Source organism: Penicillium chermesinum, assembly GCF_028974085.1.
Source record: "Penicillium chermesinum strain IBT 19713 chromosome Unknown utg000008l:1.0-1752722.0:1.0-1753981.0, whole genome shotgun sequence".
Classification (NCBI taxonomy): Eukaryota; Fungi; Ascomycota; class Eurotiomycetes; order Eurotiales; family Aspergillaceae; genus Penicillium; species Penicillium chermesinum.
Genome location: NW_026695318.1, coordinates 1,321,495 through 1,335,096, shown reverse-complemented (window position 1 = coordinate 1,335,096; position 13,602 = coordinate 1,321,495). Strand labels below are relative to the sequence as shown.

The following is a 13,602-nucleotide window of genomic DNA, read 5'->3' as shown; positions in this document are numbered from 1 at the left end:
TTGAGAAACTCGATGCAAGTATGAACTGGAATACTGTCACATGATCATTGAGGAGCTATCCCCGATTAAGCTAAAATGACATGCGTTGCGGCGATTCCAAGTCACGTAACATCTTTTCAGGAGCTTCTACTTCGAGTAGTTAGACAATCAACCACCATTGCGGAAGCCTTCCTTCGGTCGATACCATATCAGTCTTGCTCACGGCAAGACATTGTGAACGACTGCACCTTCTTGTGTCCGAAACGCATTCCGTTGCCGAGTCTCGTTCATAATCAAGCTGGATCTTTTCTGGGCCAAAAACAGCGAGAGGGTCAAGGAGGGACCAAGGGAGAACATGGCACAGGCCTCTTCTACGCAGGCCCCGGCACTGACGCCTAAGTTCTGCTTCGATGAAAGACTGCTTCAAGGTGTGCACGACGATCATGGTTCCTTTGGTACCTCATAAATTGGTGCTGATACATTTCCCCCAGACTTTCTTCGGCTATCTCGATCGACTATCGATGACTCGATTACCCAAAACCTAAATGCTTTGTTCACACCGGCCCGCAACGGATTTGATCCATCCTCCACAGCCATGCGACAAACCCATTCGAAAAGCCAAAGGAGCATCGACGAAGAAGCATGCCGGGAATTCAAAGATAATGTGCTATTTACATCATGGCAGACGCGCTCGGATGTATTAAATTATTGTGCCGGGGTAGCCACCAGCCCTGATCCCGAGGATCCGGACTTGGTGCTGCGACAAACCGAATCTGCACGAGACCGGGAGCGAGTTGTGGACGAGCGACTAGATCCATATTCTGCTCGTTTCTTCCCACAAGAAGCTAGGACGGAGTCTCTGGCCAGTTTGATACGCAACCAACGCTCTGTAGAAGGAATCATCCGGGCACGGACCTGGAGCATCGTGAATGAGAGGTGCGGAGGGTCCTTTTCATCATGGGAGGAGGCCTTAGACGACTGGCGCCGCAAGCAGCAGTGATACATATATATACAGAATGGCCATTGCGTATGGCTGCATGGTCTTGTTTGATATTTCAATGTCGGTCCCTCAAGCAGCAGCATCGGGACAGTCATTTGAACTGTACTATTAATGGCCTGTCATAGCATGACAAAACTCTCCCAGCAAGTATATAGTAAACTGTCCGTGTACATTTCAGAAGCTACAGAAAAACATGTAAATCCATTTCTGCACAAGTGCTATTGCGCCAATGGCGGTGCTGCTGTGCAATACTTTATCGGTCCCTTATCAGTGCGTTGATTCTGCCAAGATCGGACTCGGAGAAGTCGCGCCCCGCACACATTGAAACCTCCCTCCCACAACTCAATTTCTCCCCATCGCCATCATGCCGCAGCAATTGAGCCCCAAGGACCATGCCTTGTTTCGTCAAGTGGTCCGCAACTTTGAGCTGAAGCAGTACAAGAAAGGTTGACCCGGCTCCCCCTGATGCACCCGAAGATCTTGAGCTAATCCCACCTGCATCGCAACAGGCATTAAAACGGCAGACCAGGTTCTAAAGAAGAACCCCAACCATGGCGATACCGAGGCGATGAAGGCTCTTATCATGAGCCACCTGGGGCAGTCGGAGGAGGCTTTCGCCCTTGCGAAGGAGGCCCTACGACACGACATGAAGTCACACATCACCTGGCACGTCTACGGCCTTCTATACCGCCAAGAGAAAAACTATGAGGAGGCCATCAAGGCGTACCGCTTTGCCCTGCGAATCGAGCCTGACTCTGGACCTATCCAGCGGGATCTAGCTTTGCTGCAGATGCAGATGCGCGACTACCAGGGCTACATCCAGAGCCGCTCAGCTATGTTGCAGGCTCGCCCGAACTTCCGTCAGAACTGGACAGCCCTTGCGATCGCTCACCACCTATCAGGAGATCTGGAGGAGGCTGAGAAGATTTTGACAACATTCGAAGATACGCTGAAGGGCACCCCACCAGTGGCGGACATGGAGCATTCAGAGGCGACACTGTACAAAAACACCATTATTGCGGAGTCAGGGGATCTAGCGCGAGCGCTGGAGCATCTCGAAAAAGTCGGTTACAGATGTACTGATGTGCTTGCGGTTATGGAGATGAAGGCCGATTATCTCCTTCGCCTGGATCGCAAGGAGGAAGCGGCTGAGGCATACACAGCACTGTTGGAGCGTAACCCTGAAAACTCTGTCTATTACAATGGCTTGATCCTCGCAAAGGGCATCGCCGAAAGCGATCACAACGCCCTGAAGGCTCTATACGATGAATGGGTGGAGAAATACCCCCCGCGGCGACGCTGCCCGTCGTATCCCTCTAGATTTCCTCGAGGGCGATGATTTCAAGCAGGCGGTCGACGCCTATCTGCAGCGCATGCTCAAGAAGGGCGTACCCTCACTGTTTGCTAACATTAAGTCTCTCTACGATGATCCTGCCAAGCGCGATACGGTTCAGGCCCTGGTCGAAGGGTATGTCTCTGGCAAGGCTGCACAGGCTAATGGGTCGTCCGATTCAGAAAATGAATTTCTCGCCTCATCCTACTACTTTCTCGCCCAACACTACAACTACCGCCTCAGCCGTGACCTCGCCAAGGCCACTGAATACGCAGACAAGGCTATCGCTCTCTTTCCAAAGTCTGTGGAGTACCAACTGACCAAAGCACGCATCTGGAAGCACTACGGAAACCCAGCCAAGGCTGCGGAGGAAATGGAGAAGGCCCGGTTGCTGGACGAGAAGGACCGATACATCAATTCTAAGGCTGCGAAATACCAGCTTCGTAATAATGAGAACGACAAGGCTCTCGATCTTATGAGCAAGTTTACTCGCAACGAGACTGTTGGTGGGGCTATGGGTGACCTGCATGAGATGCAGTGCGTGTGGTATCTGACAGAGGATGCCGAAGCCTATCTGCGCCAGAAGAAGCTTGGACTTGCACTCAAGCGTATTCACGGAGTCTACAACATCTTTGATACATGGCAAGAGGATCAGTTCGATTTCCACGGATTCTCTCTGCGCAAGGGTATGATCAGAGCTTATGTGGATATGGTCCGTTGGGAAGATCGTTTGCGTGAACACCCCTTCTACGCCAGAATTGCTACCTCTGCCATCAAGGCTTATCTGCTTCTTCACGACGAGCCCGATCTCGTCCATGGACCAATCACTAGCGGCGCAAATGGCACTGAGATTACAGATGATGCTGAAAGGAAGAAGGCCCTTAAGAAGGCTAAGAAGGAGCAACAGCGGCTCGAAAAAATCGAGGCCGATAAGCGTGAGGCACGCAAGGCTGCGGCCGCGAATGCGAAGAGCACTGTCGATGGAGAAGTCAAGAAGGAGGACCAAGATCCTCTAGGGAACACCTTGGTCCAGACCAAGGAGCCTTTGAAGGATGTAATGAAGTTCCTGACTCCTTTGCTGGAGCTCACCCCAAAGAACATCGAAGCCCAGACTCTTGGTTTTGAAGTGTATCTCCGAAGGGGTAAATTCGCTGTGAACGCCAGAAATGAAGATCGGAAACGCTAACTGTTGCTCTAGGTAAACATGCCCTTGCCCTGAAGTGTCTGTCCGCTGCCCATGCTATTGATCCCTCAAACCCTACCCTCCACGTGCAACTACTGCAGTTCCGCAAAGCTCTTGATTCTCTCGCCGAACCCCTCGCTCCTCAGGTTGCCGAGGTTGTAAACCCTGAATTTGAGAAGCTCCTTCCCAAGTCTCAGGACCTCACACAGTGGAACGAGTCTTACCTCTCTGCCAACAAGGATAGTGCATCGCACGTTCAGGCCGCACTGACTGTCCGTCAGCTCCTCGACAAAGAATCCAAGGCCCAGTGTGAGAAAGATCTTGTCGCCTCTCTTGACGCGCTCAAGATCTCCTTTGACGACGCCGTGTCGGGCCTGGATCTCCTGGGCGAATGGGGAAGTGATAAGACCGCCTTTGCTGAAAAGGCCAGCAAGAAGTGGCCCGAGGCTTCCGCCTTCCAGCTGAACTGAGCAGCTCTCAACTCATGTGTACCGCTGTCTAGTTCCATAATTATGTGCCTGGCTACATATTGGTTAGATGTTTGCAAAGGAGGCTTCTTAGCCGCTGCCTGCAAGCGCTTGTTCAAAGGGCCACTTACTAGTATAGAAGGGAGTCTGTGGTTACGCTAGGTGGGCCTGGAGAGGTGACAGTCAGTACCACGCTACATGTCCCTGCTGGCACCCAAAGAAAAAAAAAAGCTAAAAAGATGAAGACTATACGAATGTACAAAAAGCATTGATACATCAAAAATAACTACATCCGTAGATCCAGTAAGACATCCTAGGAGTAATAATAGTTCAAGTTACGTCAATCGGTCAAATATCTAGATTGTGATGTTGCCAATGTACATAACTCCAGTAAATGAAATGCGCCACTAATATACAAGCCGAGGAGAGTGGATATGCAATTGGATGACACCCATGCCAGAAACGAAATAGAAACAAAGCACGACCTTCTATTACATAGCACAGGGATCGTGGGTAGATCTTTGCAGACCAAGAACTCTATGCATCCTCTTCATCAATGTTCCCATAAATAGGCTTCCTGCGGCGAGTCTCCTCGTCTTCCCCATTGCCGTACTTGATCCACAAGTTCTGCCAGAACGAGACAGGTGGTGGCCGTTCCCGGCCCAAGATGTACTCCTCCTCTTCGGCGAGTCGCTTGGAGCGGGCCTCATCCTCCGGGTCCAACACGGCGAGCTTCATGCGCGAGGCAATACGGGGATCAATCACAATATCGTCCAGCCAAACGCGTTCCCGCTCATCGCCTTCCTCACGCTTATAGACAGACTTGTGCCAGTCCTTCTCTTCTTCTTCTAGGACAGCGGACTGCTCGAAGTTGCTTCGTTCGAAGCCTGAGGCGGAGTCATCTCCTAAAGGTGTCAGGTTAGCATCGGCTCCAGTCCACTGAGAGTCGGCACCAGACGACCCGTCGCGGTAAGGGCGAGTGCGGTTGGCAAGAATAAGAGCGGCGACCTCGCGCCCAATACTGTCGGCAACGTATCGCTGGTTGAGGTAACGGTATAGTCGGATAGGGGTGTTCAAGAAGCCGAGGATGTGAGGGAATTCGACGGGAACAGAAGCTTCGAAGGACTGGGGAATTGAGCGAGGAAGTTGAGCGGAGGCATAATCAACAGGACTAATGTAGGCAGGAGTTGGGCCCACAGGCTTTGCGGGTTTCTCTTCTTCTTTCTTATCCTCTTTGGGAGCCTCATCCTGCTTTTCTTGGGGCGAGTTGTCAGGGTTGCTTTGCACCTCGGCTGGGACGTCGCCAGACGCGACGTCTTTCAACGTCTCCTCTGCCACGACCTCGGGTGTAGGTTCAGTTGGAGGAGCTGGCGCATCCATTGGGCCTAACCAACCCTCATGCAAGCCACGGATATACTCCCTCCAGGTATGACGGCCAATCACCAAGTCACCCTTGGGGCCGGGCTCATCGCGGACACCGATGTGCTGCCGAGTAGCCAGAATCGCTGCCTCGACGCCCTCTTCTTCAGGTGCTGAACTTGGCTCACCAGCCCTTCTTCTGAACTTCCGAATGCTTTCCGCTGTGCTCGCGCGCACATCACCCTCGCGTCGCCCTTCGACCACCGTGTAATCCAAGGCCGCCGCGGTCAAAATTGGCTTGACATATGCCTTGAAATGCTCGCGAGCAGTGCGTAGGCCATCTCCTGGGGGTGCCGATAAATAAACCGTCAATTTGCGGCGCATCTCTTCAACGGGCAATGGCTCATCTTGCAGATGGGATACAAGTTCACACCACTTCTGCTGCGCACGGCGTTTCTCCCTTCGATCATACCAGATGGCGCCGGCAAAGGAGCCTGTGATGGTAAGGAAGATCATCCAGTTGCGCGAGGGAAGTTTGAAGCGCATGTTCGGGAGTCCTATAGAGCGCCGATGTTAGCGGTCTGCCCTCAAGCTGGCGCGCAAAGGAAAACATACCCATCATCTTGAACACCGGGTTGGGTGGTTTCGGGGGCGCCTGGGGCTTGGTAGCCCCCGAGGGCGCAGAGCCGGATGAGTCTGCCATTGTCTTTCCTTAATGGGCAGCTGAGCTCTTGCTGTCGAAGCGATTCGAGCTCGAAAAAAAGTTGCCCGAGTCCCGGCGCGGGAGTTGATCCGTATCACGTGCCACTTCATAGTAGGAATGCTCGCTCTTTCTATATTTGAGTAACTTGGTCGATTTCTGGAGTCCAAGATTCGTCTGGGGGTTTACGGAGCTCCTGCTGGACTTTCCATCATCCCGCGGAGATTTGAAACAATCAGGTGGCTGGCTTTTATTTAGCCATTTCGCCCATTTCGCCCATACCTGCTCAAACTAAAAACTGACAGTACGAGATCTCGTTGAGTATTACAACTATGTCGATTGGAATGCATCCAAACTTTCGTCTTACCCAATGTCGGGCTGCCCCCTCTCCCCTCGTAATGGCTGAGGGGGTTCGTCTGTACGTGTCTCCAATCGCCCGACGCCCCGACCCATCACATCTATGCGCCCTCGGGCTGGGATTTCGAAAGCGCCAGAAAGTAAAGCGGCAAGAATAGTTGCTCTGGGACGCAGCCAGACAGACCAGCAATAGGCTGAGGAACGTGATAGGACGCGAGAAAAATAGAGATCTTTCACTGGTTGGCTCGCCTAGGCGAAACATATCCAGGGGGGCGTTAAATGTTTAGTCGGGGACTTGCTTCTCCTGAGCCACCGCTCCTTTCAAAAACTCCCCGCCTTCTCCTTTCCCACACTCTCCACCCCACCCCCTCAACCTTTGCCCAGTCTCTTCATCGCCCTCAATTTCTGGGAGTCGGGCGTACCATCATCATGGACCCTAATAATAACCGCCAGCACATGAATTACGGGTACAATGACCGCAACTACAACGCGGCAAACAGCCGCGCCTATCCGCTACCCCCTCCGCATTCCCCCAACCCATCTATCAAAACCAGGGGCAGTCAGAGTACATTGATCCCTCGAACCCAGCATATGCGCCTGGCTACTTTGTTCCCAACCCGTTATCTCCCCAGCAGCAATACGCACAACAACAGCAGTATGCTCAGCAACAGGGCCTGCAGTCCCCTCAGCCCGCCTATCAAACCCGCATGGGTTATGCCAACGATGGTACTAATGGCCTGATCCAACAATTTTCTAATCAGGATCTGAACGCCAACCGCGGAGGCTTCTTCAATCGGACAAATTCGCCCGCTCAGCGACCCCGTACTGCTGGTGGATCCCCCGCTCAGGGCCAGGCTCAAGCAGCGCATTTAGCCCCTCCTGTGCCTCGCAGCCCTCGCCCGCCGGCGGAGAATGAAGAGCTGCAGCGCTTCCCAGACCGTTACTCGGAGAACGTGCACAAACGGGGCAAGGCAGCAAAGGAGTTGGTCACTGTGTTCTTCCATGAGAACATTGAGCGAGCCCGGGATCGTAATATGCGGTATGTATTGCGTGGGGAATTATTCTCTAACCCGCCTTACCACCTTTTCATACTAACACTTTTTCTGTATAGATCGGTGGACCTTGATAAGACCCTCCGAGACCCGAACGTGCCAGCCGAGAAGAAACGCCAGGATGCCGAAACGATCTCCAAGCGAGAGTCAGATTTCCTTCGATTCCTTCGTACTAAGGAAACCCCACAGAACTTCCAAACCATCAAGATCATTGGTAAGGGTGCGTTCGGTGAGGTGAAACTGGTGCAGCGCAAGACCGATGGCAAGATCTACGCTCTGAAGTCTCTCATCAAGACTGAGATGTTCAAGAAAGACCAGCTAGCACACGTTCGTGCAGAACGTGACATCCTAGCGGACTCGAAGGACAACCCTTGGTTGGTGAAGCTGCACGCTTCATTCCAAGACTCGGCTTACTTGTACTTGCTTATGGAGTTCTTGCCCGGTGGTGATTTGATGACCATGCTGATCAAGTATGAAATCTTCTCGGAAGATATCACTCGATTCTACATGGCCGAGGTCGTGATGGCGATCGAGGCAGTTCACAAACTTGGCTTCCTTCATCGGTATGTAACACGTCGCCCATTCCCTGGGGACAACCCAGAAACTATTCCAATAGGGCTCCTACTAATTCCCTCGTTTAGTGACATCAAGCCCGACAACATTCTTCTAGACCGCGGCGGGCACGTGAAGCTTACGGACTTTGGTCTTTCTACCGGTGGCAAGAAGACTCACGATAACGCCTACTACCAGAATCTTCTGAAGAATTCCACATCGAAAGATCGCAACCGTAACTCCGGCTACTTCAACGATGCTATCAACTTGACTGTTTCCAACCGTGGACAGATCAACACGTGGCGAAAGTCTCGACGTGCTATGGCGTACTCCACTGTCGGAACCCCAGATTACATTGCCCCCGAAATCTTCAACGGCCAAGGTTACACCTACCTCTGTGATTGGTGGTCCGTTGGTGCTATCATGTTCGAATGTCTTGTTGGCTGGCCTCCATTCTGTGCCGAGGATACCACCGATACCTACCGGAAGATCGTGAACTGGCGGGAGTGCCTCTATTTCCCCGACGAGATGGTGCTTTCACATGACTCCGAGTCCTTGATCCGAAGCTTCTTGTGCGACCCCGAGCACCGTATTGGTAGCGAGGGTGGCCAGCACGGAGGAGCAACCCAGATCAAGAACCATCCCTTTTTCCGCGGCGTTGTATGGGAGCAGCTGCGCAAAATTCGTGCGCCGTTCGAGCCCCGCCTCAGCTCCAACATCGATGTGTCGTATTTCCCCATTGACGAGATCCCGCAAGAGGACACCAGCGCTATTCACCGTGCGCAGGCTCGTGCTATGCCGGATTCTCAGGAGGCTGAGATGTCTCTCCCCTTCATCGGATACACATACAAGGCTTTCAACGCTTTCCAGGGAAGCTAGATTACTCTCCTACTTTGTTCTTAAACTCTCAATGGGTCGATCGAACGTTGGAGAAAATTCGAAGAAAGCAGGCAGGGCTTGCTGCTTCCTCCTGTCCGTTGTTTCGCCTGTTTTGACATTCAGAATGTTTTGATCTGTCGACACGAATAGTCATTCAGCATATCAAGCGCCATTTTTCCCCCGAATCATGACCCTAAGCGCGGTCTCCTGGTTTTTAGCTGTTGATATTCAACGCTTTACATGATGGTGATGGTTTACGTCCTGTGGGCTCCCTTGACGGGGGTCAAGTTCCAGATATTTGCATGCGAGGTCTTTTTTTATCTGCATCCCATACTTCACAATTCAAAAAAGATTTCTCTTCATGATATTGAAATTGGTAGCCCTCGTTACTGGACTCTCCTTCGGAGGTTTTGAATAGATATACAGCCTTGGAACTAGACAAAATTGGAGTGTAATTTGATTTGCAAAAGCAAGGTATCGCTGAAGGGGTGAACTTGAAGGGTTCATGAGCAAATTCCTAAACTCCGTAACTCCATCCCACGGCTGGCATCCCATTTTGTTGTAAGAGATCGGATATCAAAGAAACACAAAAAATAGAAGAATAAAAGCATAAGATGACCTAACCTTCAGGTCCGCAGAGGAGCCAAGCCAGGTACACCAGTGAAACGCTCCTCGCGCTCAGTCTTGAACATAATCTGCAGCCAGAAATTCTTGCTATCCTCGTCAAACCATGTCCAATACTGGCCATCACGTCGATCAATTTCCTTGGACTGCAGCTTGAATGCGAAAGATTGGTACGGCTCCGCCGCAAAAATCAGGTACTGGTAGTCCTTATCCGGCGTCTCCAACTTCTGCTCAAATGCGGACATGAAGCGAACGCGGGGGGTGACACCGGGGGTGATCTCGTGGGTAAAGATCTGGAAGAGCAGTCCGGTCTGGTGGGTGAGGGGGTCGCGGATCTTGGTGACTTTGTATCCGGGGCGGCCGATCTTGATCGTCTGTTTCTTGACCTGTACGCCGTAGGCACCTGGGAGCGAAGACGGGTCTTGTTTGCCTTCGCGCTCCTCGCGGGCAGCTCGGCGAGCTAGGTTCGTTTGGTGCTTGCGGCCCTGGGTGTGAGCGAGGTAGGAGCCGTCGTTTTGATGAACGGTTAAGCAGAGGCGGCACTCGAAGCTTCCAACGTGGTTCTTGAAGAAGTAGGGGTCTTTGTCGAGATCGATTGATTCGAGGGCGAGCTTGCGCAGTCGCTCGCGACGGTCAGCGTTCGTTGCGGAGCGGTCCGCGACACCGCCGCCACCGAATTTGGAGCCTGCACGATTCTGATAAACTGTTAGTCAAAATGAAATGGTCGACATAATACAATAATCCAAAGTACGCGGTTTTCTCATACCTGGTAATCCATAATGCAGACGATTTGTGGTTGATTGAGAAAGATACAAATCTTCGTGGCGGTCATGATAACGGCAAAGGCGGCCACTGCCGGCATTATATAGGCACGTGATACATGATGTATACATTAACTACAACTCGCGTGTGCAGTGCTCAAAGAAACAAGATAGACACATATCATGAATTTGCCATCAGTAGGAATAGTTGCACTTTGGTTCTTGCAAACTTCCTTATATTTACCTTGGAATGACCCGTCTAATAGCTCATATCTGATCATTGATATCCCCGAGGCCCGCTAAACCCCCCGCGCATAGAATTTCTGTTCTTTAATGCGTTTCAGTGATAACTCCCCCTTCCCTGATCCAAAGTTTGTGATAATATAGCGACTTTTGCGTTCTGGAGATGCACCTGCTACTAGCAATGTAACCTTCGACTGAGGTTTACCAGTAGTCATTCCAGCTAGTTCCAAATTCTACCACCCAATTTCGAAAAGGAACACTAACATAGAGCAAAATCAACCAGACTAAATGCCCATAAGCTTCCCCCCCCCAGATACTGTAAACTTTCCTTCCCATCTTTCTTCTCCTTCCACAATCACTTGACCTTAAGCCGTGTAGCCGCGACATCCAGGTTGAGAAACTGGACAAGACTCTAATAAGATGAATCCATTTTTCCTTTCCTTACGTTTGATGTTAATGCTAATTGAGCTTCCCCATTTCCTCCATGTCATTAGCTGTTAACCCAAACTTGATGGATCATGGATCTCATGCAGGCGAGCCTGGGCCTCGAACGCGGGGTTATGTAATCGGGGGTTTGGCACAACGGGGTCTCTTGACTCTTTTCTTAAATCGCCATAAAAACAAGATCTTTTCCTTATCACTGTGCCAATGAGTTTGGGCGCGGTAGGCCAGCGCCGGTCCTTTGACGGTCACCTGTGCACAATTCGCTATGTGGGCGGAGTCCAGGGCACATCCGGCGACTGGCTGGGCGTCGAATGGGACGACCCAACTCGAGGCAAGCATTCAGGAGAGCATAAAGGAGTTCGATATTTTACATGTAGGGACTATGGCTGCCATTCTTCTTCCTAGAGTAGAACACCAGCTAATACTGTCACTAGGCAAGAACAGCTACAGCGACACAGCGGGGTCTTTTGTTCGCCCCTCCAGGCCATCAGATCCCCCGCGGAGCTTCCTCGAGGGTATTCATGAAAAGTACGCTTCAGAGTTTGAGCAGCGACATAAGGCAGATGTCTCTTCGAATGCAGGCCCCGGCTCCAAATCTATCCAAATCAGCGGTAAAGTCGTCGAAGAGGTCGGCTTCGATAAAATCCGCAAGCAACTCGCCGAGCTAGAGGAGCTCCGCATTGTGCTATTAGACGGGCTCCGCATTGCAGGTGTACTTTCTAGCTATGAGCAGCCTGAAGATCAGGTTCTGTCAGCAGCTTCAAAAATCGCAACGACCTGCCCAAAGATAATTGAGTTGGATCTTAGTCGGAATCTTCTGAGCCGTTGGCGAGATGCTTGGCAAATTTGCAACCAGCTGAAAAGCCTGAAAAGGCTTCGTTTGAAGTGAGTCTACCCTTTGACCCCACAGAGGTAACTTATCTCGGTGATACTTGAGTACTAATTCGATACAGCGGCAACCGTTTCCAACCGTTAGAAGACGGCTTTGCCTTTGAAGGTGTCTCGGAGCTGCATCTGGACGAGACTTTACTGTCATGGGAAGAGGTGAGCTGCTCCATGAGATGTCAAAGACAACCCTACTCATCAAGATATCCTTTAGATCGCAGAGGCATCAACTCGTTTCCCTGCACTCACCTCCCTCACAGCTTCCGCCAATCAGCTTACCAGCATTGCCTGTGCACCTACATGTTCACTTGTTTCATTGACTCTCGAAAACAATGAGATCACCTCAATATCATCACTCCGTGAACTATCCAAGCTACCGGATCTGGAGCATCTCTCCCTCCGCGGAAACAACATCTTCGCCATTAGCGATGATCCAACTGAAGAAACACTTGACTTCCAATTCCCAGCGACTCTGCAGTCTCTCGACCTCTCCCGGAACAATATCTCATCCTGGTCCTTCCTCAACAGGATGCGCACCATCTTCCCAGGCCTCAAGACCCTCCGTATCTCCGGCAACCCCATTTACGACCAATCACCTCTCCCACCATCCGTCGCAGCAGCCACAGCTTCTATGAGCGCCGCGAAGCCCATGACCGTCGACGAAGCATTCATGCTTACTCTATCTCGCTTCCCGCCGAGCCTTCAGGTTCTCAACTACAGTAAGATCTCACCCCAAGATCGCTCCAATGCGGAAATGTATTATCTCTCCCTCATCGGCAAGGAGCTCTCCGCCGCTTCGGAAGGAGAGCTCTCGCGAATCATAGCGACACATCCCCGCTATGGAGAGCTTTGTGAGATCTACGGTGAGCCGGCGATCACAAGAGCTCTTGTTAGCGATGGATCGGGCCAGAGGGCCGTCCATCCGCGCTCCGTTGCGGCACGTCTAGTCAAGATGGCGTTCCGAGTCTCTGATGGTTCCGGCCCGGTGCGAGTGAAGGAAGTGCCGAACTCTTTCAATACGTACCAAGTCAAAGCGATTGCCGCCCGGACCTGTGATCTCAAGCCATTTTCATTCAAGCTGGTCTGGGAGACGGACGAGTGGGATCCGGTGGCGAAGCAGACTGTTGACGAGGCGGACTGGGCGGATGATAGCGAGGATGAAATGTCTCGAAATGAACAAGACGCATCATTAGAACAGAGTAATGCGAGTCGGTTTGTGAGGCGGGAGGTGGAGCTCGTGGACTCGTTGCGAGATATTGGATATCTGTTCCAGGGTGAGATGGGCGAAGTGAAGATCCGCGTGGACCGATACTAGATTTCCCGGTAAATAGAACTACATTACGAACCAGGCCCCAGGATCTTTTAGCCCTAGAGGTCATGTGGATATGGAAGAAGGTTGATCTTTGATTTATCTTAGACTGTCTTCGACTATCAACTTGCAAAAAGTTGGCCCATTGAATACTATGGACCCATGGGGTATGAATCGTCCCGAAGAAAAGAGACGTGAGGTGTATGCACAAAGTTACAGAGAAGGAAGAAAAAAAAAATCCAAGGGCTCGTCCGGAGAAACTGGAAGGAATAAAAGGCCGCAAACACCGTGTCGTTGTCCTCGCTCGCTGCCCGGTGGACCCGTGGGGATATGAAAGATCAAAAAATAAAGTCACTGAACCGCCTTCCGAACGCCAGATAAATGCTTTTGTAACAGTGGGCCGTGGAGGACCCCTAGGAAACCCTATGGGTATGCATAGGTTGGAAGCCTGGAGAAATAAGATCACGAGATTCGA

General features: G+C 51.5%; 6 protein-coding genes across 6 annotated transcripts; 4 read left to right on the top strand and 2 right to left on the bottom strand.

Moving 5' to 3' along the window:
• Positions 1–334: 334 nt before the first annotated feature.
• N7468_010302 (MIX23 family protein) lies at positions 335–979 on the top strand (the record flags this gene model as incomplete). The annotated part of the gene is made up of 2 exons (XM_058479597.1): positions 335–407; positions 471–979. The coding sequence occupies 2 exons, from the start codon at positions 335–337 to the stop codon at positions 977–979; spliced, it is 582 nt and encodes a 193-aa protein (XP_058326165.1).
• A 364-nt stretch (positions 980–1,343) lies between these two features.
• Positions 1,344–3,965, top strand: N7468_010301 (peptide alpha-N-acetyltransferase complex A subunit NAT1; the record flags this gene model as incomplete). Its single annotated transcript, XM_058479596.1, has 4 exons — positions 1,344–1,425; positions 1,489–2,252; positions 2,311–3,454; positions 3,511–3,965. The coding sequence occupies 4 exons, from the start codon at positions 1,344–1,346 to the stop codon at positions 3,963–3,965; spliced, it is 2,445 nt and encodes an 814-aa protein (XP_058326164.1).
• Positions 3,966–4,499: 534 nt separating this feature from the next.
• On the bottom strand, positions 4,500–6,024 carry N7468_010300 (Tim22-complex subunit TIM54; the record flags this gene model as incomplete). Its single annotated transcript, XM_058479595.1, has 2 exons — positions 4,500–5,878; positions 5,937–6,024. 2 exons carry the CDS (start codon positions 6,022–6,024, stop codon positions 4,500–4,502), a joined length of 1,467 nt encoding a protein of 488 aa, XP_058326163.1.
• Positions 6,025–6,419: 395 nt separating this feature from the next.
• N7468_010299 (serine/threonine protein kinase CBK1) lies at positions 6,420–8,861 on the top strand (the record flags this gene model as incomplete). The annotated part of the gene is made up of 4 exons (XM_058479594.1): positions 6,420–6,431; positions 6,879–7,417; positions 7,490–7,993; positions 8,072–8,861. The coding sequence occupies 4 exons, from the start codon at positions 6,420–6,422 to the stop codon at positions 8,859–8,861; spliced, it is 1,845 nt and encodes a 614-aa protein (XP_058326162.1).
• A 626-nt stretch (positions 8,862–9,487) lies between these two features.
• Positions 9,488–10,263, bottom strand: N7468_010298 (spliceosome assembly protein PRP11; the record flags this gene model as incomplete). Its single annotated transcript, XM_058479593.1, has 2 exons — positions 9,488–10,180; positions 10,252–10,263. 2 exons carry the CDS (start codon positions 10,261–10,263, stop codon positions 9,488–9,490), a joined length of 705 nt encoding a protein of 234 aa, XP_058326161.1.
• Positions 10,264–11,137: 874 nt separating this feature from the next.
• N7468_010297 (uncharacterized protein) lies at positions 11,138–13,133 on the top strand (the record flags this gene model as incomplete). The annotated part of the gene is made up of 4 exons (XM_058479592.1): positions 11,138–11,306; positions 11,368–11,818; positions 11,887–11,977; positions 12,033–13,133. 4 exons carry the CDS (start codon positions 11,138–11,140, stop codon positions 13,131–13,133), a joined length of 1,812 nt encoding a protein of 603 aa, XP_058326160.1.
• Between the last annotated feature and the right edge of the window lie 469 nt (positions 13,134–13,602).